This window comes from Cyprinodon tularosa, unplaced genomic scaffold (assembly GCF_016077235.1).
Source record: "Cyprinodon tularosa strain WSP-4 unplaced genomic scaffold, ASM1607723v1 ctg120, whole genome shotgun sequence".
Taxonomy (NCBI): domain Eukaryota; kingdom Metazoa; phylum Chordata; class Actinopteri; order Cyprinodontiformes; family Cyprinodontidae; genus Cyprinodon; species Cyprinodon tularosa.
The window spans coordinates 1,952,291-1,977,959 of NW_024038004.1; the positions used below are offsets into that span (position 1 = coordinate 1,952,291).

General features: G+C 38.9%; 2 protein-coding genes across 2 annotated transcripts; one reads left to right on the forward strand and one right to left on the reverse strand.

The window, feature by feature from the left end:
• The first annotated feature begins 1,128 nt into the window (after positions 1 to 1,128).
• Positions 1,129 to 5,369, forward strand: col10a1a (collagen, type X, alpha 1a). The gene is made up of 3 exons (XM_038272957.1): positions 1,129 to 1,261; positions 1,559 to 1,682; positions 2,922 to 5,369. The coding sequence occupies exons 1-3, from the start codon at positions 1,256 to 1,258 to the stop codon at positions 4,754 to 4,756; spliced, it is 1,965 nt and encodes a 654-aa protein (XP_038128885.1). The 5' UTR covers positions 1,129 to 1,255; the 3' UTR covers positions 4,757 to 5,369.
• A 10,660-nt stretch (positions 5,370 to 16,029) lies between these two features.
• On the reverse strand, positions 16,030 to 18,797 carry marcksb (myristoylated alanine-rich protein kinase C substrate b). Its single transcript, XM_038273130.1, has 2 exons — positions 18,444 to 18,797; positions 16,030 to 17,555 (listed from the first exon to the last, which is right to left on the reverse strand). The coding sequence occupies exons 1-2, from the start codon at positions 18,537 to 18,539 to the stop codon at positions 17,004 to 17,006; spliced, it is 648 nt and encodes a 215-aa protein (XP_038129058.1). The 5' UTR covers positions 18,540 to 18,797; the 3' UTR covers positions 16,030 to 17,003.
• Between the last annotated feature and the right edge of the window lie 6,872 nt (positions 18,798 to 25,669).

Consider the following 25,669-nt stretch of genomic DNA (forward strand, 5'->3'; position numbering starts at 1 on the left):
CTGTGAAAATCTGCTGTACACAAGTGAAAACATGCCCCCTGGTGGTTAACCCAACGTACTGCATGTACTAATGTTCTACAAAGTGATCTTTTTACTTTGTGAGCTGTATTGAGAGAAAGACATTTGTTAAGATAGAAAAATTAGCAAATGCTGAAATAAGAATCTACTTTATAACATTTTATCCCACCTATACCGCTCTGACCAAATAGGGGTCAGGACGGAAATAAAAAAAAAAACCCTGATAACTCCCTTTAAATATAGTTTTATGTAAGTTATAAAATATTTTTGACTCATCCAAAGGGTCCAAAAGACTTTTCTCCCTACCAAAACACCCAAGAATTATATTGTGTGAACTTTAAATAATTCTTTTCAAATCCTCAGAGCAAAGCTTTCTTTCAATCCAAGTCCTTTGCCCTGTTTTTAAAGAAAATCTTGTCTGAATCACAAATAAAAACAAACAATAGAAACTATTTCCAATGAATTACTGCATATATTATCATGCAATACAATTTTTTGTTGTTGTTGAGAATATACAAAATGATTGATTTTGAAGGAAACACACTTTTTACATGTAATATCTCTGTATCATGCCTATGGTGTGTTATATCATATTACATATTACTATATATACAAATGTATATAGTAACCAAAAAGATTTGTGATAACAGACAATGCACTGAAAAATGAAATCACTAACTAAAGACACTTAAAAAATAATAAGTAATATAACCCTACCCTTATAACTAATCTGTTATAACAGTAAGGCCCAGAATAATCTTTAGAATAACTTTGGTTACTCTCTAAGTCATCAAATTGACAATCTCAACAAATTGAGTATAAAAAAATTATACTAATAAAGATCTATAGTCCAACAGCAATCAAAACTTAATAGACTCAAAACTTAATACAATTTTAATTTATCTAGTTTTAATTACAAGAATGATCATTTCTATCTTTGAAGGAAGATAGAAGAAAATGTGATAATCATGTGTCTGGATATTCAAGACATGGAGGCACCCTGACGTGACATGCCCGCTTTGGGAAGATCTCTCTGCTAATTACAGCCTAGCTCTAAGGAGGGAGGTGCTTTTTTGGTGAGTTTTTTTTAATGATGTGAGGGGCAGATATGGTATAAATACCCAGCATCATTGTACTGGAGGGCAGCATATCCTCAGTTGTGCTCTGCCCTTAAGGATATACAGCAGCACCAGGAGCTCTCTGGTGCAGAAGAAAGTTGGGTTTCTTCTTCTATTGGATGCCGGTAGGTGTGATTTTTGTTTCCCTCTCTTTGTGTTTCTTTCTCTGGAGGAACATGTAGGAGTTCTAAGATTTTGTTAGGCCTTGGTTAATTGGAGAAATTAGTTTGACTTTGGGATGCTTCATTGACAATACAAAGAAGATGATGCATGACGTCTTATGCGTATTTTACTGAGTTTTAGTGCGGATATGCAGCTTGAATAGAATAAGCAAGGACATTCTCTTTAAATGCTAACAAAAGTTTAATAAAAGCTGTAACTGTGTTATGCTTACATTGACAATCTTCTTCTGTTCCCTGCAGGTTTGGGATTGCAAGATGGACCTACGAGTGGCAAGCATCTTCCTTCTCATTGTGGCCTCTGCAGCAGCCACTGGAAAGGGCTATGTGGTGAAAAAAGTAGTCCCCATGAATGTTAAGAGCCACGGTAAGCAAAACATTCTTAACTTAAGACTCTTTAGTTAAAAAAAAATAAACAAGAGAAGCAGCTGATCTGCAATGTAAAGATCTTACCTGAGCCACTCCTTCCGACATCTTGAAACTTGAGGAAATAGGCCACTTTGTTACGGCAGATGGAGACACCACTGGCTGACAGGCAGATGCTGGTCACAGCTGTATAGGATTTTTTTAAAACTGAGCTGCACTCTGCTGAGCAGCAGTGCTGTCTTCTGATTGGCTGCCTCTGGACCTGCCTCTCTCCAGTCACCATGTCTGTTTACATCTGATGCAAAATAACAAACCTGTTTAGTCAGGGTGTTTTCTGCTCCTAAAGGTGGCAAAACAGAATAACTATCATTTTTCTATTTTACCCAGAACACAAAATCTTATGCCTTTAGAAATTGATGAATACAGTGTGATGTTAGCATTTAAACCACTGATGTTTAGATAAGTGCAAAGTTCTACAACTGCAGATGTATCACTATATTGCCATACATATTGGAGAAATATATGCCACATTTAAGCTTGTAACATCTATAAAAAGAAACAATATCTAATACGTTTTCCAGTATAGTCAAAAAGCATGTACCATCCAAGAATATGAATGTTAATATTCCTTGCAGTCTTTTAAAACATGGAAAATAAATATTCCAAGTTACATTTCTGCAAGTAAACACACCTGCTTGTATTTCAGGAAAGGAACTGTTAGTGGATTATTTTTGGTTTTGACATTGACAATTAGAACCCAGTAACTAGGGTTTTTGTTTGTTTGTTTGTTTGTTTGTTTTTTTACCAGGGTGTGCCTGCTTCACACAAGACTAAAAACATCTGTTTATGTTTTATCTAAACTGGACCAGAATTAGTCAGAGAATAAAACAGAAAGAGAGGGAGTTTTTTTTTCACAATGACTGCAATAATAAGCAAATAAAAAGGCCCCTCTCATTTAGAGCAAGTCAGATAAAAGGTCCATAATGTCTTTATTTAGGCAATAGGTTCTTAAAGGCATCAGCATATTGAATTGGAATCACCTGCATACAGATACAAACATACTAGATTTTAAAACAAAGTTGTTGTATTTTTTTTTTTTTTTTTTTTTTTTTTTTTTTTTGCTATAGCTTGAAAATGCAGAGTGTTGGATCAACCCCCTACCAAAAAAACAAGATGCACTGTAATTTTTTGTTTGTTTGTTTGTTTGTTTCTGGTGCTGATGTTGTTTCCTTTTTCACAGTGGTATCAATGGCAGGTGAGCCTGGTCCTCCAGGTGAGCCTGGCCCTGAGGGACCTCAAGGCCCACCTGGTCCCCCAGGTCAGGATGGAGTTGGTCATACTGGACCTCAAGGACCCCCTGGACCTCCTGGACATCCTGGCCGCTCTATTGCTGGCAAACCTGGAACTCCAGGTGGACCTGGCAAACCTGGCATCCCTGGAACACCTGGTGAGAGGGGAGAAACCGGAGCCACAGGCCCCCAGGGACCAAGAGGAGTTCCAGGCTCTCCTGGAAGCCCAGGACCTGCTGGTCTGTCTGCAACTGGCAAACCAGGACCTTCCGGCCTTCCTGGAGCAATGGGACCAAGAGGAGAGCCTGGCCTGAAAGGACATCCAGGTATCCCAGGACTTCCTGGGCCTAAGGGTGAAAGGGGGTATGGTGCTCCTGGACCACAAGGCGAGACAGGACCTCAGGGACCTATGGGTCCAACTGGAGCCCCAGGTTCACCTGGAATTGGAAGGCCAGGGAAACCAGGTGCTAATGGTGAGCCTGGAAAGTCAGGTAGCCCAGGTAGAGATGGTGCCCCTGGTCCCATGGGACCACAGGGACCTAAGGGACACACTGGTGCTCCAGGTGTAGGTCTTCCAGGTAAACCAGGTGAGAATGGTGCCCCAGGTTTGCCTGGTCCTGCTGGACCTAAGGGTCATCAGGGACCTTCTGGAGCTCCTGGTGCCCCTGGAGTTCCAGGTTATGGAAAGCCAGGTGCAAATGGTGAGAAGGGAGAGAGAGGTGCCCCAGGTAGCCCAGGTTCCCCAGGAGCAAAGGGAGAGCAAGGCCCAACAGGTTATACTGGTGCCACTGGTGCAACTGGCCCAACAGGTGCTGTTGGACCTAGGGGTGAAAGAGGTTTCCCAGGAGCAACTGGCCCTGTTGGTCCTAAAGGTGACACAGGTGCAACTGGTGCTCAGGGACCTAAGGGACACAAGGGAGATCAGGGAGCACAAGGTTTCCAAGGTAAGCAGGGTTACCCAGGGGCAGCTGGTCCTCCTGGACCCAGAGGTGCCACTGGACCTGCAGGTGAGAAAGGTAATGTTGGTGCCCCAGGTACCCCAGGTGCTCCAGGTATTCCAGGGCCTGCTGGACCCAAAGGACACACTGGTCGCCCTGGTGAACCAGGTGCTTCTGGGTCTGATGGAGCTCCAGGTGCCAGAGGGCCTGCTGGACCACAGGGGCCTGCTGGTGTCCCTGGCCTCAAGGGACATCCAGGTCTCCCTGGACCTCCTGGCCCCGCTGGTCTCTCTGCAAAGGGCATTTCTGGACCTCAGGGTCCCCCTGGTCAACCTGGTGAGCCTGGAGCTGATGGAGAACCTGGCCCAGCTGGCCCCCCTGGTCCCCCCGGACCTCCTGGTGAGGTTGTTTTTGAGAAAGGCATGGGATTTAGTGAGGTTATGGTCAAGTCCCCCATGTCAGCATTTACTGCTGTTCTTGCCACCCCATACCCTGCTGCTGGCACCCCCATTAGATTTGACCAGATTGTTTACAATGCTGAGAATCACTATGACCCTGAGTCAGGAATCTTCACCTGCCAGGTTCCTGGAGTTTACTACTTCTCCTACAGCATCCATGTTAATGGAGCTCATGCCCTGGTGGCTTTGTACAAGAATGGTCAGCCAATTATGTTTAGTTATGATGAGTATAACAAGGGTTTCCTGGACCAAATGTCTGGTAGCGCTGTCCTCTTACTTGATGAGCATGACACAGTCTACGTCCAGATCCCTGATGAGGATGCCAATGGTGTATTTGCTGCAGAGAATGTCCACTGCTCTTTCTCTGGATTCCTTATTGCTTCAACGTGATACGTTGATGCAGAAGTTTCCAAAAGCAAACCAACTAATTTTGCAATCTATTTCTCAAAGTAAAACTCCCTGTTCATTTTACGCAACCCAACAGACAGGCAGTACAGCCTTCTTGAGGAATAGTAGCATCTTAACTTGAAAACTACAAGAAATGGGTGCTTAAAAGAAGGAAAACTAATTTATAAAAATAGCTGATTTAAGGAGGGAGAAAGCAATACACAATGTTCCAGTGATGTTTTGTAATGTAAACAGCATGTGAAATCGAGGTGTTATAACTGTTGTGTCCGAAACTTTTCTCTAACACTGTTCCTTTAATTCTGACTTAAACTGGTCTCTTTAAACTTAGTGTCTGTCTTCTTTGTTTTTGTAAAATCTTGTTTTTTTTTTTTGTTTTTTTTTAGGGTTGAAGGGAACAACAGTCTAATAAAAATACATTAATTCTTTTCTGTGCAACATGTGACTAAATGTGACTTGAATATATTGTGAAAAATAATGATGAAATTGACTGTTTTTTTTCTAAACCAAACTGTCTTAACAGCAACATTGTTATAACCCTTGACATGCATTGTGTCATGTAAAACATAAAGACCAAAATAAATAACGTCTTAATGAATTTTTTGCCTCAGACTTATCTTTATGCTATTGTCTTCATGCAAAAATGAATATACAGAATCTGTGAAAATACTAAACAATGATAGTTCCCACTGAACCAAACGGGATAGACACATTTAACAGGTTTTTGGATAAAAGGTTTTCAAAAGTCTATTAACCTTCTCGTATAATGCTCCACATTTGTGACAAAAAAAAAATCATTTGTACATGCAGTGAGGAAAATAAGTATTTGAACACTGCTATTTTGCAAGTTCTTAGAAATCATGGAGGGGTCCGAAATTATCATTGTAGATTCCACAGTGAGAAACATTCTCTAAATAAATCCAGAAATCAAATAAGTATTTGAACACCTCAGAAAATCAATGTTAATATTTGGTACAGTAGCCTTTGTTTGCAATTACAGAGGTCAAACCTTTTTCTGTAGATTTTCACCAGGTTTGAACACACTGCAGGAGGGATTTTGGCACACTCCTCCACACAGATCTTCTCTAGATCAGTCAGGTTTCTTGGCGTTTGCTGAGAAACACAGAGTTTGAGCTCCCTCCGCAGATTCTCTATTGGGTTAAGGTCTGGAGACTGCCTAGGCCACAACAGAACCTTGATATGCTTCTTACAGAGCCACTCCTTGGTTATCCTGGCTGTGTGCTTCGGGTCATTGCCATGTTGGAAGACCCAACCTCCACCCATCTTCAGTGTTCTAAGTGAGGGAAGTAGGTTGTTCCCCAAAGGTTGCAATACATGGCCCCGATCATCTTTTCCTTAATATAGAGTAGTCACCCTGTCCCATGTGCAGAAAAACACCTCTAAAGCATGATGCTACCACCCCCATGCTTCACAGTAGGGAAGGTGTTCTTGGGATGATACTCATCATTCTTCTTCCTCGAAACACGGTTAGTGGAATTATGACCAAAACTTTCTATTTTGGTCTCATCTGACCACGACTCCTCTGGACCATCCAAATGGTCATTGGCAAACCTAAGACGGGCATTGACATGTGCTGGTCTAAGCAGGGGAACCTTTGATGTCATGCATGATTTCAAACCATGAAGTATTAGTGTATTACCAACAATAACCTTGAAAACGGTGGTCCAAGCTCTTCTTAGGTCGTTGACCAGCTCTCCCATGTAGTTCTGGGTGGATTTCTCACCTTTCTTAGGATCATTGAGACCCCATGAGGTGAGATCTTGCATGGAGCCCCAGTCTGAGGGAGACTGACAGTCTAGTTTAGCTTCTTCTATTTTCTAATGATTGCTCCAACAGATCATTTTTCACCCAGCTGCTATGCAATTTCCCCGTAGCCCTTTCAACCTTGTGGAGGCTTACAATTTGGTTTCTAGTGTCTTTGGACGGGCACTTTGGTCTGGGGCATGTTAGTAGTTGGATTCTTACTGAGTGTATGGGGTGGACAGGTGTTGTTATGCAGCTAACTTCAAACAGGTGCATCTAATTTAGGATAATAAATGGAGTAAAGGTAGACATTTTAAAGGCAGACACACAGGTCAATGAGGGTCAGAATTATAGCTGATAGACAGGTGTTAAAATACTTATATGCAGCTTTATCATACAAATATATAGTTAAAATAATAATATATTCTGATTCCTCGATTTTTTTTTTAGATTATATCTCTTACAGCAGACATGCACCTACAATGACAATTTCAGACCTCTTTGTGATTTCTAAGTGGGAGAACGTGCAAAATAGAAGGCTGTTCAAATACTTATTTCCTCAATGAAGAGCAACAGAGTTAGGGGTTGCATCCATGTAAAGAAAATCCCAAATTCTCTTTGCAAAAATCAAAAAGCTTGTGGGACAGCATCTTTTCAACTGGAAAACAAGTTTTCTATCATTAAAGGCAATCTAAATACAAAAAAATATTAAGATTAAATTACAAATCCGGTGAGATGCCATTTGTCCATGATAAGAGATTAAACTCTATCATCTCTAATATCAGTGACTGGAACCAGAGAATGGAGAGGATGAAATAAGTTCCCAGGTTTTTTATTTTTTTAACTCAACTCCACCTCACACTTGTGAGATCTTGGAAATGTTTAACTGGCTGAAAATAACCCCATTGGCTGATTTGTGACAAAGGCTTTCTGAAGAATGGATACCACCCCAGAGCAGTTTAATGGCACCCAGTGACAGTTGTGAAGGTTGTGTGTGGTTCTTCCACAGGGAATATCAAGGCCTCTGAAAACCTGATGTCAATATCTCTCATCTGTAAAGCTATCATGCAAATCAAAAAATTACACCAACCAACAAATAGCAGCAGGGTCACCTGGTGGGAATTTGTTAGGATTTATCACATTTTTTTTTGGCTACATACTAAACTTTACTACTCAAGAGTATAAAAAAAGAAAGTTGGACTCTATTTACTTGACTTCTGAAGGAGGCATTTAAGCTGAAATGTATTTATGGGTATTACAGTTAAGGGGGGTGAATTCAAATGCACATCACACTTCAGATTATATCTAAAGCTATAGTGTGTTATTTTAGGCAACATAAACTGGTCAGACTGCTGACTGCAGCAACATGAACCGAACTCAACGCCTCTCCCCCTCCAACAATATGGCTGCCTTCAAGGTAGAAAATGGCTCCTGCAACATCCGAATCAACTGTCTTGTCTGTGACGAGGAAGTTTGCTTACATAGATAATTATCTCTACCATACCAAGGAGAGTTTGTGTGTCTGTCTGTCTAAGGATCACTTGAAAAGTTATGGAGGGATTTTAATAAAATTTTTATCAAAGGAGTCCCATATACCAAGGATGATCTTAATTTGGATGCAGGATCTTTTTAAAAGATTCTCTAACATTGGGAGATAGGGATATTTGCCAGCACACGCAGTTCCCTACTATACCAGAGGGTGGCAGCTGTCACTATTGACAGCCTCAACATCAGACTCAAAAAGTCCGGAGGTGATTTACTGAAGACAAAAACACAAGAAAAGGGAATGTTGCTGTATTGGATCAATTGAAAAAATATGAATGGATTTTATGATTTTTTTTTTTTTTTAACAGATGTGTGCTTCATGCCAAGGAACAATTTCTTTAAATTTGGGAATGATCCAGATCATGTGCGAGTTTAGCTGTAGGTGTGAGACACAATTTGGGTAATAGTACTTTATTAGTCTGTATAGGTAATAGATTTTATAGACACCTAACTTGGTGTAGTCACATTTGACCCTAATGGCAATCTCTACAGTCAGTAATTTATCAGCTCTGTGATGCTGTAGAGCAGATGTCTGCTTCCATACATGCAAGACCTGCTCCCATGTAATTATAAATGGCCATTTCTAAGGCAACACGAACATAAAGATTGAGACTATCCAGGTCATAGATGATAATAAATAGCAAACCTAAGAATAATATACTACATTTCAGAGTACATCTCTGAATAGTAAATCACCCCTTCCGAGGATGCTGTTATAGCCTCACACCATGAATGCTGCTGTCAACCTTCTATAATATTCTGTGAATGTAACTTTGTGTTGTTAAATATAAATCAAGTATTTCCTTGCCTGTGTGGTAATTTGTGCTTCTGATGCATGAAGACTCTTGACTGTGTGATTTGTGTGCACATATCTTCAATCTGTGTGCATATCTTTTTGTTTTGTTTTTTCGAAGTAACATGTTCAACACTCATTTACTTGTACCTGAACAATCTGGCCGTTAATGAAGGCTATTTTTCTTTATATCTATGATGACAAAAACAACTCCTGTTAATAGTTAAAAGCAAAAGGAAAATAAAGTCTGTTTAACTGGCTGTTTTAAAATACACGGGAGAAATCATTAAAAATGTTGTACCTTGAGATGCGAGGTACACCCTGGACAGATTGCCAGTCCATCGCAGGGTAACACAGAGAAAAATAGGACAAACAATCATTCTCACGCACTCATTCACTTATAGTCATCTTTTTGGACTGTGGGAAGATTGGGTTTTAGCTGTAGTTGCTGTAGCTGTAAGCTAACTCTGGATCTCTCCTCCTTTGGTGCAAAGATTATTACCTCAGTTTTGTTTTTGTATGGCATGTCCACATATTGATCTGTTCTACTCCTATAGCTAACACTCTGATGGGTTCATTATAACCATTGTGATGTAAAGCTGTGTCTGCAGGAGGAAGAGTTAAGAATACCATGCCAATAGAAAAAAGCAGCAGAAGCTCAGTTTTATTTATTGCTTTTCTCTCTGTACAAGTAGAAATCTGCATTGTGTAAATAGCAACATGGATTAATTCAAATTTTAGGAAATATTTGTAGAAAAAGTCCTGCTGTCTGTGACAAAGCTGAGCTTGGTCTTTAGTGGAACCTCATACGGGACAGATATGGAAGTATATTTTAAGTCCACATAGTCTTAGTTTCAGCTGTAGTCCTGGAAGAAACAAGAAAAAAACTAACTTTGGTAAGATTTCTAATCATTTATAGTTATAGTCCACAGGAAAATAGTTATTATTGACCTTTATCTACAAGTAAATTAAGATTCTTCAGCAACGCTCCAAGAGGCTTGTAGCTTTGCATCATGTTTGCAAATAACACTGAAAATTTTACCCAGTGGATGATTTTCATGGCCTGGTGGAATTTTGGGAAATCTGCTTGTTTGGTGAATAATAGGGAAAGAAACATTGAAATCTTAATAATGTATAGCCTGGTTCTTTTTAAGATCTTAACCCAGGGTTTCTAGTTGGCAGCTTAAAAATGTTTTTAAACGCTTTCTTACTGTGGAAGTCTGTGTGAACTAAAAATAGTTTGGGTGTGGAATAAGGGGCAGGGATGGTTGTTTGGCAAGGCAGCAGCTGTTTGATCTTTCTATGGTGAGAGGGCGAGACAGTGGTTAGGTGAGAGGCCCAGGGCAGAGAGTAGAGGAAGCTGCTTTAATGAAACTTAGGATCGCTATCCACAGGCTGAAACCACTGAGAGACACTCTGTGGTTAGAGGATGAAGAGGGACAGACAGGAGCATGGTTTTAAGACTACCTCTGTTGATTTTTATTAACCACATTCCAAAAGGAGCTCGCCTCTCATCTGCATTCAGGATTACAAACAAAAAAAGAAACAGCAGCTTTTTGGATGGAGAGTGATGTATGGGAGTGATGAGATACTTCGGCAGTGAGGCACACTAAGGGACCCAGCTAAGGAACAAATACCTCACCAACTTAACCGAGCTGGACAAGAAAACCAGGAAGCAGAAATAGAAATATTATGTGTAAAGCACACCCTCCTTGCGGTGGCCAAAGCTGCAATGCACAAAGTAAAACTGGGTGCAAATGAAATAGATGGTTCCCAGTGAACATGGACACAGCTGTGGACTGTGAAAACCACCATGGAGAAGTTTGTGGCAGCCTTAGATTTTTAAAATAAGTCGGGTGTTTTTGCAGGGTTTGAGGTTTGGTAGGAAGAATGCCGATGTGTCAATACGGAGCAGTTGCTTAAAGCTGCAGTCTGTAACATTGAGGAGAGAGCAGACTTCGATTGAAAATTTGAAGAAAAACAGGTTTCACGCCACTCCCCCACCCTCTCTGCTTCACTCATGCCCCGCCTCCAAGCTCCACCCCTCTGACAGCATCTGCGCGGGCTACCGCATGCGACCAGAGGGGGGGGGGGGGGGGAGGGGGGGGGGGATTCAGCGTGTGTGAGCTATGATTGACACTCCATCAGACGCTCCTCTGGCTGTGATTGGTTGTTTTGACTCGTCCCGAATTATTCTTTCCAGATTGAAATACAGGCAGTAGGCGGTACCAATTGAAGCAGTTTTTTTCACAGGTTACATATCACATGTACTGCTGTCTGGGCATAGGGACAGTTTTAGCCAATATGACAAAAAAGTGATTTTTAAAAACTTACAGACTTCAGCTTTAATGTGAATGTATTCAAATTCGCTTTTATACACAAAAAAAAACTCATTTCCAAGGCATTAAACAGAAGATTTCAAAATAATTGAAACTTTTATCAGGCATATGGGTTTGTAAATATAATAGTTAATGGCTGGTAAATGTTTACTTCCTGCATTGGGTATTGGATTTTAACACAAACTTGCCAGCAACAGGAGCTCCTTAACCCTGAAGCAGCTGAGGCCAGTAAAGGCAGATTACATGCTGCCTTGTTAGAACAAATTTTTTAAAAAAATTATTTGATGTATTGTGAGAGTACTTTCAAATTTTAACCCAATCTCTAATCAAAAAGAGAGATCATATCTCTCCTATCCTGGCTTCTCTTCATTGGCTTCCTGGTAAATCCTGAATAGAATTTAAAATCCTCCTTCTCACATATAAAGCCTTAAATGGCCAAGCTCCATCTTATATCAGAGATCTGATTGTTCCTTATGTTCCTAACAGAGCACTTCGCTCTTAATCTGCAGGTTTACTAGTGGTTCCTAGAATTTCTAAAAAAAAAAAAATAGAATGAGAGGCAGATCTTTTAGTTATCAGGCTCCTCTCCTGTGGAACCAACTACTATTTTTAGTCTGCGAGGCAGACACCCTGTCTACTTTTAAGGCTAGGCTTAAAACTTTCCTTTTTGATAAAGCTTATAGTTAGAGTGGCACAGGTTATCCTGGGCTATAGTTATGCTGCTATAGGCTTAGACTTCTGGAGGACATAGGGACCCCCATTTCATCATTCTGCCTTATTCTATCTCTATTCTCCCACTCCGCAGAATCTGTTAGTTCAATCTCTAACATTATGCTCTCTCTGTTTTTTCTCATAGTAGTTTCACATCGTCTGTTCCTGTTTGGCTGTGACGCCATCCTAGAGAAATATCAGCTGTGCTGCTGCCATCAATACCCTTGTTTATAGATGTTATAGATCAGCCTGTTTTCCAGTGTAGTCCTGTTTCTCTGACTGTGACTGGCTGGATGTGCTCTCTTCATCCGCTGACATCGGAGCTGGCTCGGAGCTCGTCTGCCTAGCTGTGTGTTTCCTGTTCCGTCTTTACAGCTGCTTTTTGTATCTCTGCTTCTGTCTCCTTAAACCCTAGTTGGCCTCCGCAGATGGCCGCCCACACTGAGCCTGGTTCTGCTGGAGGTTTCTTCCTCTTAAAAGGGAGTTTTTCCTCTCCACTGTCGCTACCATGCTTAGTGTGAGGGATGTCAATGAGTTCATGGAATCAACTGGTTTTCCTTAGATAGAAAACATTGAATCAATTTGACTGTATGATCTGGTAAACTGTAAAGTGCCTTAAGATAAACTGAAATTGAATTTAGTTTAAATGAATAACTGATTTTTTGAAACAAGTCACAAGACTCAGAATATCGGGAGACCTCTGACATCTCCTCCCAGAGCGCATTTTATCTCTTGAGCTGATTTCTGAATCAGCTGGAAAACCACAAAACCTTGTCAAACCTGGCATAGATTGAGTTCTATCAGATTTTATCCATTAATGTGCTTTTTGGCATTGCATTCTTGACCTCTTTCTAACTAATTGTCTGTGAATTCTATGCCAGCTCTTTTTGTATGTTTTATATTGGATGTGTGCAAAAGGTGATTAGAAATTCGTCAAAAATATCCTACTAATCCATAACTTATTTATCATAGACCCATGTGGAAGTTTCATTATTATCAAAATATTAATCATCATACTTTTACAAATTTATTTATGTCCCAAGAATTGATTAACATTTTTTATTATTTTTTCTTAATCAACAAATGTAATCATTGCTGGAGATTTTAATACTGTAATTTACCGTAATATTGATCGCTCACACCCTCGAAATATTAAAAGAAACAAGAATTCCACTGAAATCCTAAAAACATACATGAAAAATGTTGGATGCAATTGGAGAAGTAACGCTTCATCTAGAGAATATGCTCACCTTTCCTCCATCCATCAATCCTCCTCCTGAAATGATTTTTCTCTTATTAGTACCTGACCTCACAGCACATAGGGGAGCAAAACCCACCCAATCATAAGAAGTGCTGTCCCATTCTCTCTTGCACTAAATATCAGTTCAAAAACTAAACACAGAGATAGTACTTTCACTCATCACTTCTTCAACATAACAACTTTGATATTTTTATTAAAAAATAGGAGAAATCTATCATCCCATCAACTGTGAATCCACCAGGAGATATAGTTCACCATCAACAAGACACCAATAAGTAACTGAAATCTTTTTGTAGTGATCTATATTTCATAAAATAAATTACAAATCAATCTGATCTTAAATTTCGTTTAGAAAAATAAAACTCCTCACAATGATAGAATTTAGAAAAGCATTAAAAAAATGTCCAACAATAAATAAATCACCAATAAAATATAAAACACCTAATGGAGTCCCAGAAGGATAGAACATTAGTTCTAATTCTCGATAAGTTGCAAAAGAAAATTTAATCAATCTCTCAAATATCCTCCCAAAATAAATACATGTAAATGTTTAGAGGCGAGACTCTTAAACATGTGATCATGAGTGCTATGGGTGCATTATAGTGATAAACACCTAAACATGCCATGCGCAATATTTATCACTTTCTGTGCAATATATCAGTAAGAGCAATACCAATGTAATATTAATCAAATCAGTGTAGTGTTAGTGAGTAAAATATAAATAATTAACTTTTTTGTTTCTTTTGTATAGTTATTGACTTGTTTGTCTGTACTATGATGTACTTTATGGTGTCTGTATCTGTCCATGTTTAGTGTGTTGTAAATACCTTATTTGTCTGTAACATTACTATGCATCAACCCATTTTTTCTCTAAATGAAAAATAAAAATACATATCCTCACAGATGAATACAGCTGCTATGACACTCTTAAAACCAGTCAAAAATCCTATCTATCCCTCCAACTGCCACCCACCTTCTTTAATCAACGTGGATTTAAAAATGATCGCCAAAGCACAGAATAGAAACAGCCTGACCAGACCGGGTTTATTAGAAACAGGAACATATCAGATAGCATTCACAGATTATTCAACCTCATAGAATTAACCTGAAAAAAAAACATACTAAAATTATTGTTTCATTAGATGCAGAAACAAGCACTGACTATAGTATACTATGCTCATCAATAAGGGCCATAAAAACTACTAATGGCATCACGTCACAGTTCAGCAGGGGACCAGACGAGGATGTCCACTCTCTCCCTTTTTGTTTGCCATCTTCATAAGACCGCTAGCAGCAGTAATCAAATAAAACAATAAATTTCAGCCTGTTTCACAACACACAATACCTTAATATGCAGATAATTTATCATTACATTTACAGGATCCTTATAATTATTAAAGACTTTTCCAAAATCACAAATTAAACTTTAAATTATATTATACCTCTTATAATAATTATACCTCTGCCTGAAAAAAAAGCTTAAGGCCAAAATAATGCCCTTCCACCACAGATTGGTGATATCAAATAATTAGGAATCGATACCGCCCCCAGGTTGTTTAATCTTAAATATACTCCTTTGATAGAGAGAATAGAAAAACTACCACTCTTACTTATCAGCCGAATATTAACGATCAAAATTAAAACACTACCACAAAATGATTACTTGCACTCAACTCTAATACCAACAGAAAGAAGGTTTAAATCATTTAATTCAATCATCGCCCAATTCCACTGGAAAAAAATAAAACAAAAAACACCACAACAGCAAACATTAGGCAGATTAGCAGCACTCAACTGTAAAGATTGTTGATCTGGGAGTTTCTACATGGCAGCACAGAGGAATCATTCGCCTTCACAATTTATTTTTAAAATACCAGTTTATCTCATTTGAAATGCTGTCCTGAATTTCTGAGCTGGAGAATTTTATATTAGGGACAAATAAATAACTATCTAACCTATACAAACTTGTTTACAAATTGGGACACTCCTGCCACACTCCAGGTAACCAAATTCTCAATTTCTTCCCCAAACTATGACTTTTAGATTAAAACCTGCCTTAATGTTTTATTTTCTTATAAACTGCAACACAAATTTACAACTAATTCAGTAGAAACCCTGTCACATCAATCAAGGAAATGTTTTGTGATTCAGAAACATGCACACAATACTCTATGGGTAACACTGATGATGTCCAAATCTACTTTGTATGCGTGTGGTCCTACTGAAGATAAATCCAAGAAACAGATTATAAAGGATGACTGATTCTAGTTGTAAAGCTCGTTCGTTCGTCCGTTATTAAAAATAGTAGGAAGTTAGCACTATTTCAAAGCATGGTCTGAATCTGCTTCTTTGGCCTTAAATAAACAAGAAATTATGTCTCAGATGTCACAGTGTACAGGCAATAAATATAAAGTTTACAGAAAAAAAAAAAAGAATTTTAATGTAGAATTAAGGACATTTGACTAGATTAAGTAAAAACCATCTTAAAAAGGTAGGAATTAATATATTCCAATTAAAAGAAATGTACCTCTCTATATAACTTATGTCTGAAATCAGAAATAATGCTTACAAATGTACTTTAAGCCACTGAGTAAAATCTGATCTGTAAAAATACTAATTGGTCCTCAAATTATTTCAACCTGTTTGGCTCAGAAATGTTAAATGAAAATTACTTCAGCTTCACTTTAATGGCGGGTTTGATTGCCAAAATCTAAAATGAAAAATCTCCCTTCACTTCTCTTGTGCTCCACACGAAGGAGCTGTTTAGCAAAAAGGTTGATCATTCATACTTCTGCTGAGCCTTGTTTATTTTGTAGTGAATAATGGGAAACAGAAAAGCTCACAGTTTCGATCCACACTTCATCGCTTTATTCTTCAGAATTCACAGGAAACAAACTCAACACCTTGTTACCAGATTTTGCAGGCAATATTACATTCCATACTGAAAAAAATGTGAGCCTCGTTATATACAGAAAGAGAAGCCGGTAGAGGACAGCGTCTAACATCCTGACTTAGTGTGCTTTGGACGTGTGGATTCAGAGTGGTGTTGTAGTCATCACAGCTTGATGCAAAAGTCTGCTTAAAACATCTCCCAATTTTATTCATTCTTACAAATGGCGGGGAAAAAAGAAAAACTTCATTTACAATGGGTAGTCAGTTAAAAACTTCAGTCATTAGGTACATCTCAGCCATAAAACCAGTAATATCAAAGTCTATACAACGTGCATTACTACAGAATTTTGAAACAGTGGAATCTAATGCAAGGTGGTGAGCACCAATTGTTTTTCAGCTAAATCTATTTCAGGAATGGTTTGTGTTCACAGGAGCATTGAGCTTAAAGAGTTGTAAACAACCGTACACTGCAAATGACAACTTTTAAGACTCACTTTAAGGACTTTCCTTTTAAATATCACATTATGTCAGATCTTGCAGAGACAGCTTGAGCTGCTACATCCAATTGCCCAGCACCAAATACTTTGATTAAATAGAACAGAAAAAACAAGTTCTGCAATGTCATGGTATTTCCCTTAAAAAATAAAATACAAAAAAAAAAAAAAATTCCACCCATGTTTTGCACTTTTACCCTCACCCATGTTATAAATGCAAGCAGTGAGGAAGCAGCCCTCTCTGCTGCACCTCCTATCTGTCACTGCTTGAAACTTTGCAGTTATGGATGAGATGGTTGCAGAGTAGTAAACATATACAAACAACAAAAAAGAAAAATTAACACAAAAAAAATTCCCTGGTTTTAGACAAGTCCTTGTGATCCTTCAGACAGGCTACATCGTCTTCTTCATTGCGGTGCATCGTTCAGCGGGGTTACTCTGTGGCGGCGGCCTCTGGACTGGCTGCCGCCTCTGGCTCGGATTTAGCCGGCTTCTCCTCTCCTTCGGCTACTTGATCCGCCTTTGGCTCCTCCGCCTTGGCCTCCTCAGTTGCAGTTTCCTTGGCCTCCTCTTCACTTCCATCAGAGGGCTTGGTCTCCTCTTTGGGGGCCTCAGGGGATTTCTCTGCTTCGGCCGGCTCTGCAGCCGCAGTCGCCCCTTCCTCGGTTGCCTCCTCAGATTCTTTCTTGGTCTTCTTGAAGGAAAAGCCACTGAGCTTGAAAGAGGGCTTCTTGAAGGAGAACCGCTTTTTCTTCTGTTTGCCATCCTCGCTGGTGGACGGAGTACCTTCCTCTGCCTTGGTGGTTGTCTCCCCATTTGTGGCGGACTGCTCCTTGTCCCCTTGGGCCTCAGCACCCTCTACTTTCTCACCTTCTTCTTTTGGCGCCTCTTCAGTAGGAGTGCTTCCATTGGCCTGTACATCAGCTTTGTTGGCATCCTCTGCAGCTGGAGAAGTATCCCCATTGGTCTTGGCATGCCCATTCTCCTAAAAGACAGTCACAAAAAAATAAGAAGAAGAAGAATTTTGTCCTCTGTATTCATCTCCTGAAAACCCCTCTAAATTATCAATATTGCTATAGTTAATTTAATTCTGAATTTAAGAGTTAATAAGTCCCACCAAAATTGCATAGATATCTGTTACTAGGAGAATGACGACACATCTCTGGTTTATAGGCTCAGGTTTTTAAACTGCAATAAAACTGGGACGCCACTAGAGGGCGTTCCGTCTGTGGAAAGGAATTTCAGATTTCTTTAAAAACAATAAATCTTCCTCAGCTACATAAATTCAAACCAATTATCGAAATTTTTGAAAATTCAACACATTTCAATCCAGTTAGTTTCAGAATTTCTTCATTCCAAAGGGTTTATATTGTAAAAAAAAAAAAAAAAAACGCGTTTTTTTCTGGAATCTGGCAACAAAGGCGTGGTACCGTTTTTTAAAATGGCCATGCTACTGTGAGAGGCGACAAAAAAAAAGCCTGCTACAAACAATTCTACCACAACAGAAAACATTTTCCTATTATGAATCTAACTAACCATAAATTATTAAGCTATTAAAATGTTTTGAACATTTAACTTGTAAATAAATACATTTAAAACGTAAAAAAACGCACCCGACAGAGGAGTTTTAGGACAATTAAAAGAGTCTTGTTGAAATTGGGGTTCTGAAAAGGCCTTGAAAAAATATAAATTGCATTTTGGAGAAATTGAAAGCATGTGGCCACTTTCCCTGAAAGCCGGGGAGAGCGTGGGGATGCGCCACGGGGAACATGGGGCGCGCCATTGACGCAACATATTGCTAAATTGAGACCAAATTCTGTGAAGGCAATTAAGAATTTATTAATTGGGGGGGGGAAAGAAAAAGCTTGTTTACCTGTCCATTAGTCTTCGATGCAACAGCCGCTCCTTCTGCGGGCTTCTCCACTGCGGCTTCGTCTTTTCCAGCGGTTTTGGAGATTTGCGCTCCCATGCTTTTGTTCCAACAAAGGAACCCACCGATCAAATGAATGAACAAAGACCGCAAGCTTCCTCCCGAAAAAAAAAATTCAAGGCTCGTCGATTTGCGCGAAAGTAAAGAGATAAGCGTGGAATAAAAAAATGACCGCAACGAGAGTAATGAGCACTTGGGGGGAAATGTAAGGAAGGCGCAAAAAGGAAAACGATTTTTTTATTTTTTTTTTCTCGCAGAGTTTGTAGATGGGGAGAAATTGGCCCCGCCGCAAATGAGATGCGGAGTACAACGCCCCAGTCCGCTGATGAATGGGCGCTGAGGCGATGACGACACAAGCCACGGGGTCTCCGCCAATCACGAGCCTGGAATGTAAAGCGGGGGAGATGGGGGAGGTCGCGTGGAGAAGAGGGACGTGGAGTGGGGTGGGGGGCGCGGACAATGGAAGAGACACAACAACATGGCCTACAACTTTGTGGATCCACAGGATGCAGGCAGATTGGATCGTTTCCACTGAGTTTTACTGAATTAAAAACATAACGAGGATACCGTTTTTAATGGTATATGGGAACAAACTGAGGAACCTTAAATATGAATTTTGGATTTCTTGTTTTTGTCCCCTTTTTTCCGATTTATTTTTCTCCAATTCATGGAAGAGGGTGGTTGGCCATATAATTGTGAAGAGCCCTTGTGTGGTTGTTTTAGTTTAATGCCATTTATTTGTTTTTATTCAGACATCAAACAATGATGTCATGGCTCTTTAAACTTTTGTTAGGTTAACTGAATTTTTTGCATCTGTGGGTATGCTTTAAAGCAAAATTGGTTTCCTTATCATGGAAAAATAAAAATGCATCATGATAATGGACCTCTAAATGTTTTTACCATTTTTAGATGTTTGATGATAAATAAAAATAAAAAAAATTAACTTTATTGATCTCACAATGGAGAAATTAACTCTCTGCATTTAACCCATCCCCTTCGGGGAGCAGTGGGCTGCTACTGTGCAGCACCCAGGGAGCAGTCAGTTATGAACTCACAGTCTCAGGATTCCAAGCCCTAAGTCCTAACCACTAGGCCGCCACTCCCCCTTTAATGTCCTGTTGTTCAATTATACTGGTATGAGTTACCATACTGTTCATGATGCGGACACAATGTGTTTTGGAAAAGCAGAGGACCTAATTGCAATTTTGGCTAAAGTTGACAAGGGAGTGGCATTATCCAAAGTTAAATAGACTTTTTATACACATGGACTGAAAGGCTATTTAGAAAGGAAGAAGCCATTACATAAAGCTTTATTCATATGATACCAGTGTTTAACATAAAATTGATGGCACAATGAGAATGAACATTATTTTGAAATGTTTAAGGAACATCTCAAGACACTAGCCTGGAAGTGAAAGCTTAAGTACAAACTGGTCTTTAGAATCAGCTGTAGTTTTGATGTAAATGAGCATCAAAAATACTAAAATTTGTATCATTGAAAACTCAAAAATTTGTCAAATTACTAAAATTACTCTAAATTAGTTATACCTAATCCATATATCTCTCCTGTTTTAAATTGGCCCTCCAGACTTTTGACTAAAGGTTAGGTGATGGCAAGATTTTCCAACCTGGAGGATTTAATCTGCAAATTAGAAGTAGTCAAAAGGTAAGAATGTATAAAAATCAAGTCAGAAAATACGTCAATCAGTTTAGCTAATAAAGGCTTTTCCAATGATCATACAAAACTGTACAAATATTTATCTATCTGCTTTTAATGTAATGTCAACAAAAAGGGAAGTTATTTTTAAAAGCCCTCTGTGCCATTTTAAATGCAAACAAACCTCTACATTTAGTCTCCGATCAGCTCATCTAACACACATCTTCTACTGTAATCAGAATGGAAGTTGTTGTTTCTGAATCAGAATCATTATAGTCCAATATGAAAACATCATTGTGTTTAGATCGTTTCAGCCTGTCTGCTGCCATATTATCAGGGCACCCTCCTGGCATATGCCCTTCTGAATAAACAGACCTCCCCTGTAACCATAAGCCCCTGTACCCATAACATCCCTGGTCGCTTCTCTTGCATAATAGTGTCTTGTCTGCTTGTTGCAGCTGGAGCATCCCAGTGACCCAGATATAATGAGACTTTATGGCTCTGCTGTCTGCTCCGCCAGCCTGCAGCACTCCAGCTCCACCAGCAGCAACAAATCATCTCTCTCTCTACCACTGAGCCACATCTCTATGGTTACCGGTCCAAAATGGCTGCGAGGTAGAAGCTGAGAGCAGGCTGACGCTGCGCTTTAGCAACTGTGACCTCTGGTTGTGAAGGAGCAGCGTGAAAGTGAAGTCGAGACTGCACAGCAAACACTCACAGCAGACTGAGGATTAGGGTGACTTCTTTCACACACCCCCGAGACCTCCTCTCTCATCATGCTAACTAGGCCATGTTCATTGTTGCTGTATTCTGATTACATGCAAAGCTGAAATTATGATGAGAAGCTTCAATTAATATTCAAACCTGCGGATAAAGGCAGCGGGGCATGGAGTGGTTTCAAACAACAACAAAAGATTAAACATTTAGTTCACTGAACTGAAGATTCTTAAATACAATGCTGGAAACCCAAGAAAGAAAAATGTTAAGCATATGCACTTTTCGGTTATTTCAAACCATGCAGCTGAGTTATTTCAGGGAACGTGTGCATATATATATAGTAAAAGAATAATAAATTTTTTCAGAGCCACATCTTTATAAAAGTTGAGCAGGATATTAACGCAAGAAAAAATGAAAAACAAAGCTAAAACCCTTATGGTGAAAATAAAGACAATGAATCTATTTAGGTAGTGTGTTTTTGAAATCCGAAAAATTAAAAAAAAAAAAGTTAAAAAAAAAACCTATCTACTGGAATTTGTTTCCAAGTTTGAAAGAACTTCGCTTCCAAGTTTGAAGGTAAATGTCTTAAAACTTGGAAACAAAATCCAGTAGATTTTGGGATTGACTATGACCTGGATGACAGAATCTTCACCAGCAATACCAAAACATCATCCTGCATTTAAAATTCTTACACTAAGTCACTTAATTGTATTTGTTTTGTATTATTTATCATTTTATTTTTAAAAAATAAATAAGAAATGCTCCAAAATGCAATATATGATGTTTTGTGGTACCTGACCAATAAAACACATCCAGTACATGCTATTCTAATTGAGGTCAAAGCAATGGACAATTCTTAGCTCCAACAAGCAAGGGGATTCCCAAAGAGCCAATTGGCTGGTAGCCTCAAGTCCTGTACCAGAATTTTTGCTGTTTTTCTTTATCATTTAGTAATAATGATATAATGATAAAATGATAATGAACCTTATTGATCTCACACTGGAGCAATTCACTCTCTGCCTTTAACCCTTCCCCTTGGATGTGGGGTTAAGGCACCCAGAGTGAAGGCTGTGGGGATCGACCCAGGTACTTGCAACCTTCTCAGAGCACAAGCGCACTACCAAAACCACTAGGCCAACATAAAAAGCTCAGTTTGGATATTTGTTGTTCGAGGGAACAAACTATCAACCCAACTGCATATTTCAGGAGGTATTGGCATGTAGCTATTTTATGTCCCATAAAGAACAACAGGCTTGAGATTTATTAATTCATACGAGGCATGTTCCCCTGTCTTCCCCATTTGGTAGAGTAGCTATGAGAAATGGAGCTCTAAGATTTATACCCTACTTATGTTGTGGATTGTTAAAGTCATAATTACTCTGATCACCTGGAATTGTTAATGTATAAATAAATAAAAAAGTTGTTTGTCTCTGTGTTGGGCTTTATTCCTTATCTAGCTTTCCTTGTCACTGCAAATGACTGTAGATTTAGGCAAGTTTAGGCACACAGTTTTTAAGTAGCCTTTCCCTGATGTATTAAGATTCACAAATATGGCATGGTCTCTTGCCTTTTTCATTTGAAGAGCAGTTAAACGCCAGAACACACTGTGCAAGTTCAAAATGAGTGCAGGCAGATCAGGCTCTGGGTACAGGACTTGAACATGTCACACTCTACAAGCTTAATAGCATTAATTCAGTATAATATGACTTCATGACTTGTTGCAGAAAAATTAAGTAAAAAAGAATTTAAAAAGATATCTCAGTCAACCAAGGATTAGAGTGCAGCTAATCGGACAACAAAAAGAGGACCAAAGGATGAAAAAAATTCAAAAACATTGCAGTCGGGGGGAAAAAACAGGACCAAAATCTGATGTGCAACAATTCTACTTAATAAAAATCTGACATATTTATATAATATTTGGCTCTTCTTAGGTCATCTGTGGTTTTGAGACTCCTGACCTTGCAGTCAGTGTAACTGTCACACCAAATGACCACAGACCAATAAGTCCCCCTCAGGACAAGAGATTTATTGATAAAAGACTGAATCAAAGCAACAGGATATAGCATTAGCATTAAGTTTTTTGCTCCTCAGCTCTGGAACCAACTCTCTGAAAAAATGAGATGAGTGAAACTTTTTGTTAACTTCAAATTTAGATTTAATATTAATGTTTGTTAAGTGCCAACAGCTGCCAGCAACCCCATTAAACTGGTCCTGGCCCGTGTTATGGCCCCTGTACTAAAAGCTTACAGTGCAAAATAATAAAAATGTTTTCATTCAAAAAATTTTCCATTGATTTAGGAAGGTAGATTTGATTTTCCAACGGAATAGGATGATTTATATTAAAAATAACAAGTAAAATTCTTTTAACTTATTTCAAGTGCATAATGACTGATGAGCAAAAATACTTATTACTTTTGCAGCTCATCATAAGTACCTGCTCAAATGAAGTGCTAATATGCTTATTTAAGTACGTTTTAAGACATTTAGAAGTTGCAGACAGCTTGAAGCTTCAGTTGTAATACAACAGGATCACAGTTTTTATCCGTTAGATCAGCAACCTTGGCTATGTGGCTCACTCAGTGGTGTCAAAAGTACACACATTTGTTACTGAAGTAGAAGTATAGATATTGCAGTTTAAAAACACTCTGGTAAAGGTTGAAGTATCAACTTGACCTCTTTACTAAAGTGAAAGTGAAAAAGTATGTGCTCCAAAAACTAATTAAAGAATAAAAGTATAAAAAAATTCGAAAAATTCTTTGAAATAGGGCCAAAGATAAGGGAGGTCCGATGGTCTCCATCTCCCGATACGCTCTCACCTGTTTCTGAACTTTCAGACATTTTCAACACCTTTTCTGAATCCGACATTGTAGCATGGCATAGACAATTCACGTTTACAGTTTGAAGAACACCTGCTTGCTTCTGATGATTTCCTTTAGCTAACCAATGAGTGTTTGCGTTCTATGACTCATCTAATTACACTAGTTTCCACTAGATGTGGATGGCGCCAATGATCTGCATTGGATGGCGCACATGACGTGAAATAAATATTTATAAACATTAAAGCGAAGCCAAGAGTAACGAGTAATGTTTGTTTTAAAAATGTAAGGAATAGAAGCACAGATACTTGTGAAAATGTAATGAGAAGAAGTCAGAAGTTAGAAGAAAAATAAGTAATGGAGTAAAGTATAGATACCTAAAAAGTGTACTTAAGCACAGTAATGAAGTATTTGTACTTCGTTCATGGGCGGTTCTAGACGGGGGCCAACAGGGGCCAGTGCAACTGTAGATCATGTCCTGGCCCTTGTTATGAACCCTGTACTGAAGACATAATACTCAAAGAAATTCTAATTATGATATGCGCTGGAACAGACATGTTACTGATAGTTCGTTTGGTTCTATTTCATTTTCTTCTTTACAAATCCTGTTTTTACTAATTATTTAATCACAATAAGGTGATAGCTTCAATGGATGTGAGATAGGATCCCAGTTTTCATCTGCAAAATGTTTTTGTTTTTTTTTAACAAATTGCTCTAATTTTTTACAGCTGAAATAATCAGTTTTTCTTGAATTCCAATTCAGATTTTAATTTTGACTTAAAGCTACAGTGTGTAATAATTACAGGGATATACGGTCAGAAATGTAATATATTATACATAACTATGTTATTTATCATCATCTACGAGCTCAGCCTTTTAACCTTAATATTTGCGTTGCCTTAGAATTCGTTATTTATAATTACATAGGAGTGGGTCTCGCAGCCATGGAGGCAGAAAACTTTGCGCTACGGCAGCGCAGAGCCAACAAACTAGCGATTGTGAGATCGCCCATTACGCTCGAAAGTAACTACGGCAAGTTGAGAGAGATGAACTGAACACACAGACTAATGAAATACTATCTGTAAAATTATCTATGTAAACAAACCTCATCACTTGAGAAGGTAGGTGATGCGGACGTCGTGGAAGACATTTTGTCCCGTAACGCTCGCCGTACTGTTGGGGGGGAGAAGCGGTGGGGGGGAGATGTTCATGTTGCTGCAGTCTGCAGTCTGACCGCTAGATGTCGCTGAAAATTACACACTGTAGCTTTAAATTAAGTCAAGTATTTGGATCCCTTGCCCTGTTTTTTATTTCATGCTTTCTGGGCCCCCATGATAACACGCTGGCCCCCTCCTGGCCCCCTGGCACATTTGGTCCAGAACCGCCACTGACTTTGTTGCTTGACACCTCTGGGCTCACTAAATTATGCCTTATTTGTTTTTTTGCTTGTTATTGTGTGTGTGTGGGTTGCAAGACACACTGGCCCCAGCCTGGCCCCTCTTGCTAATTTCATCTAGAACTGCCACTGCCTTAGAATTAAAATCCCTCTTTAAAACAGAAATCAGTACAGCTTCCAGAGAACTGAAATCCACTTGATTAAAAGAAAAAAACAGAGGGAAAAATATATCCAACAGAGTCCTGTTTTCCAGCATTCTGACGGATGAGGAGGTGACCCACATTGTAAACTCTCATTGAAGGAAAACAGTGTCAATCAGGGCGGCCTGGCTCTGCATCAGCCCCACGCAAAAACAACTGCCACAAGACAAAAGAGACAAACCGGAAGTTAAAGCAGTGACTCACATTTATGGAGTAAAATGTGACATATTTGCACATAAATATGTGATAATAATGTTGATTATTATACACCTATTTGATGATAAGTGAAACAATAACTTAAAAAGTGTAAGGGATTACATGTATTCAAATAGAAATCATAAGTTTACTCGAGAATAAATAGTTTTATTTTGAAGGTCAATACC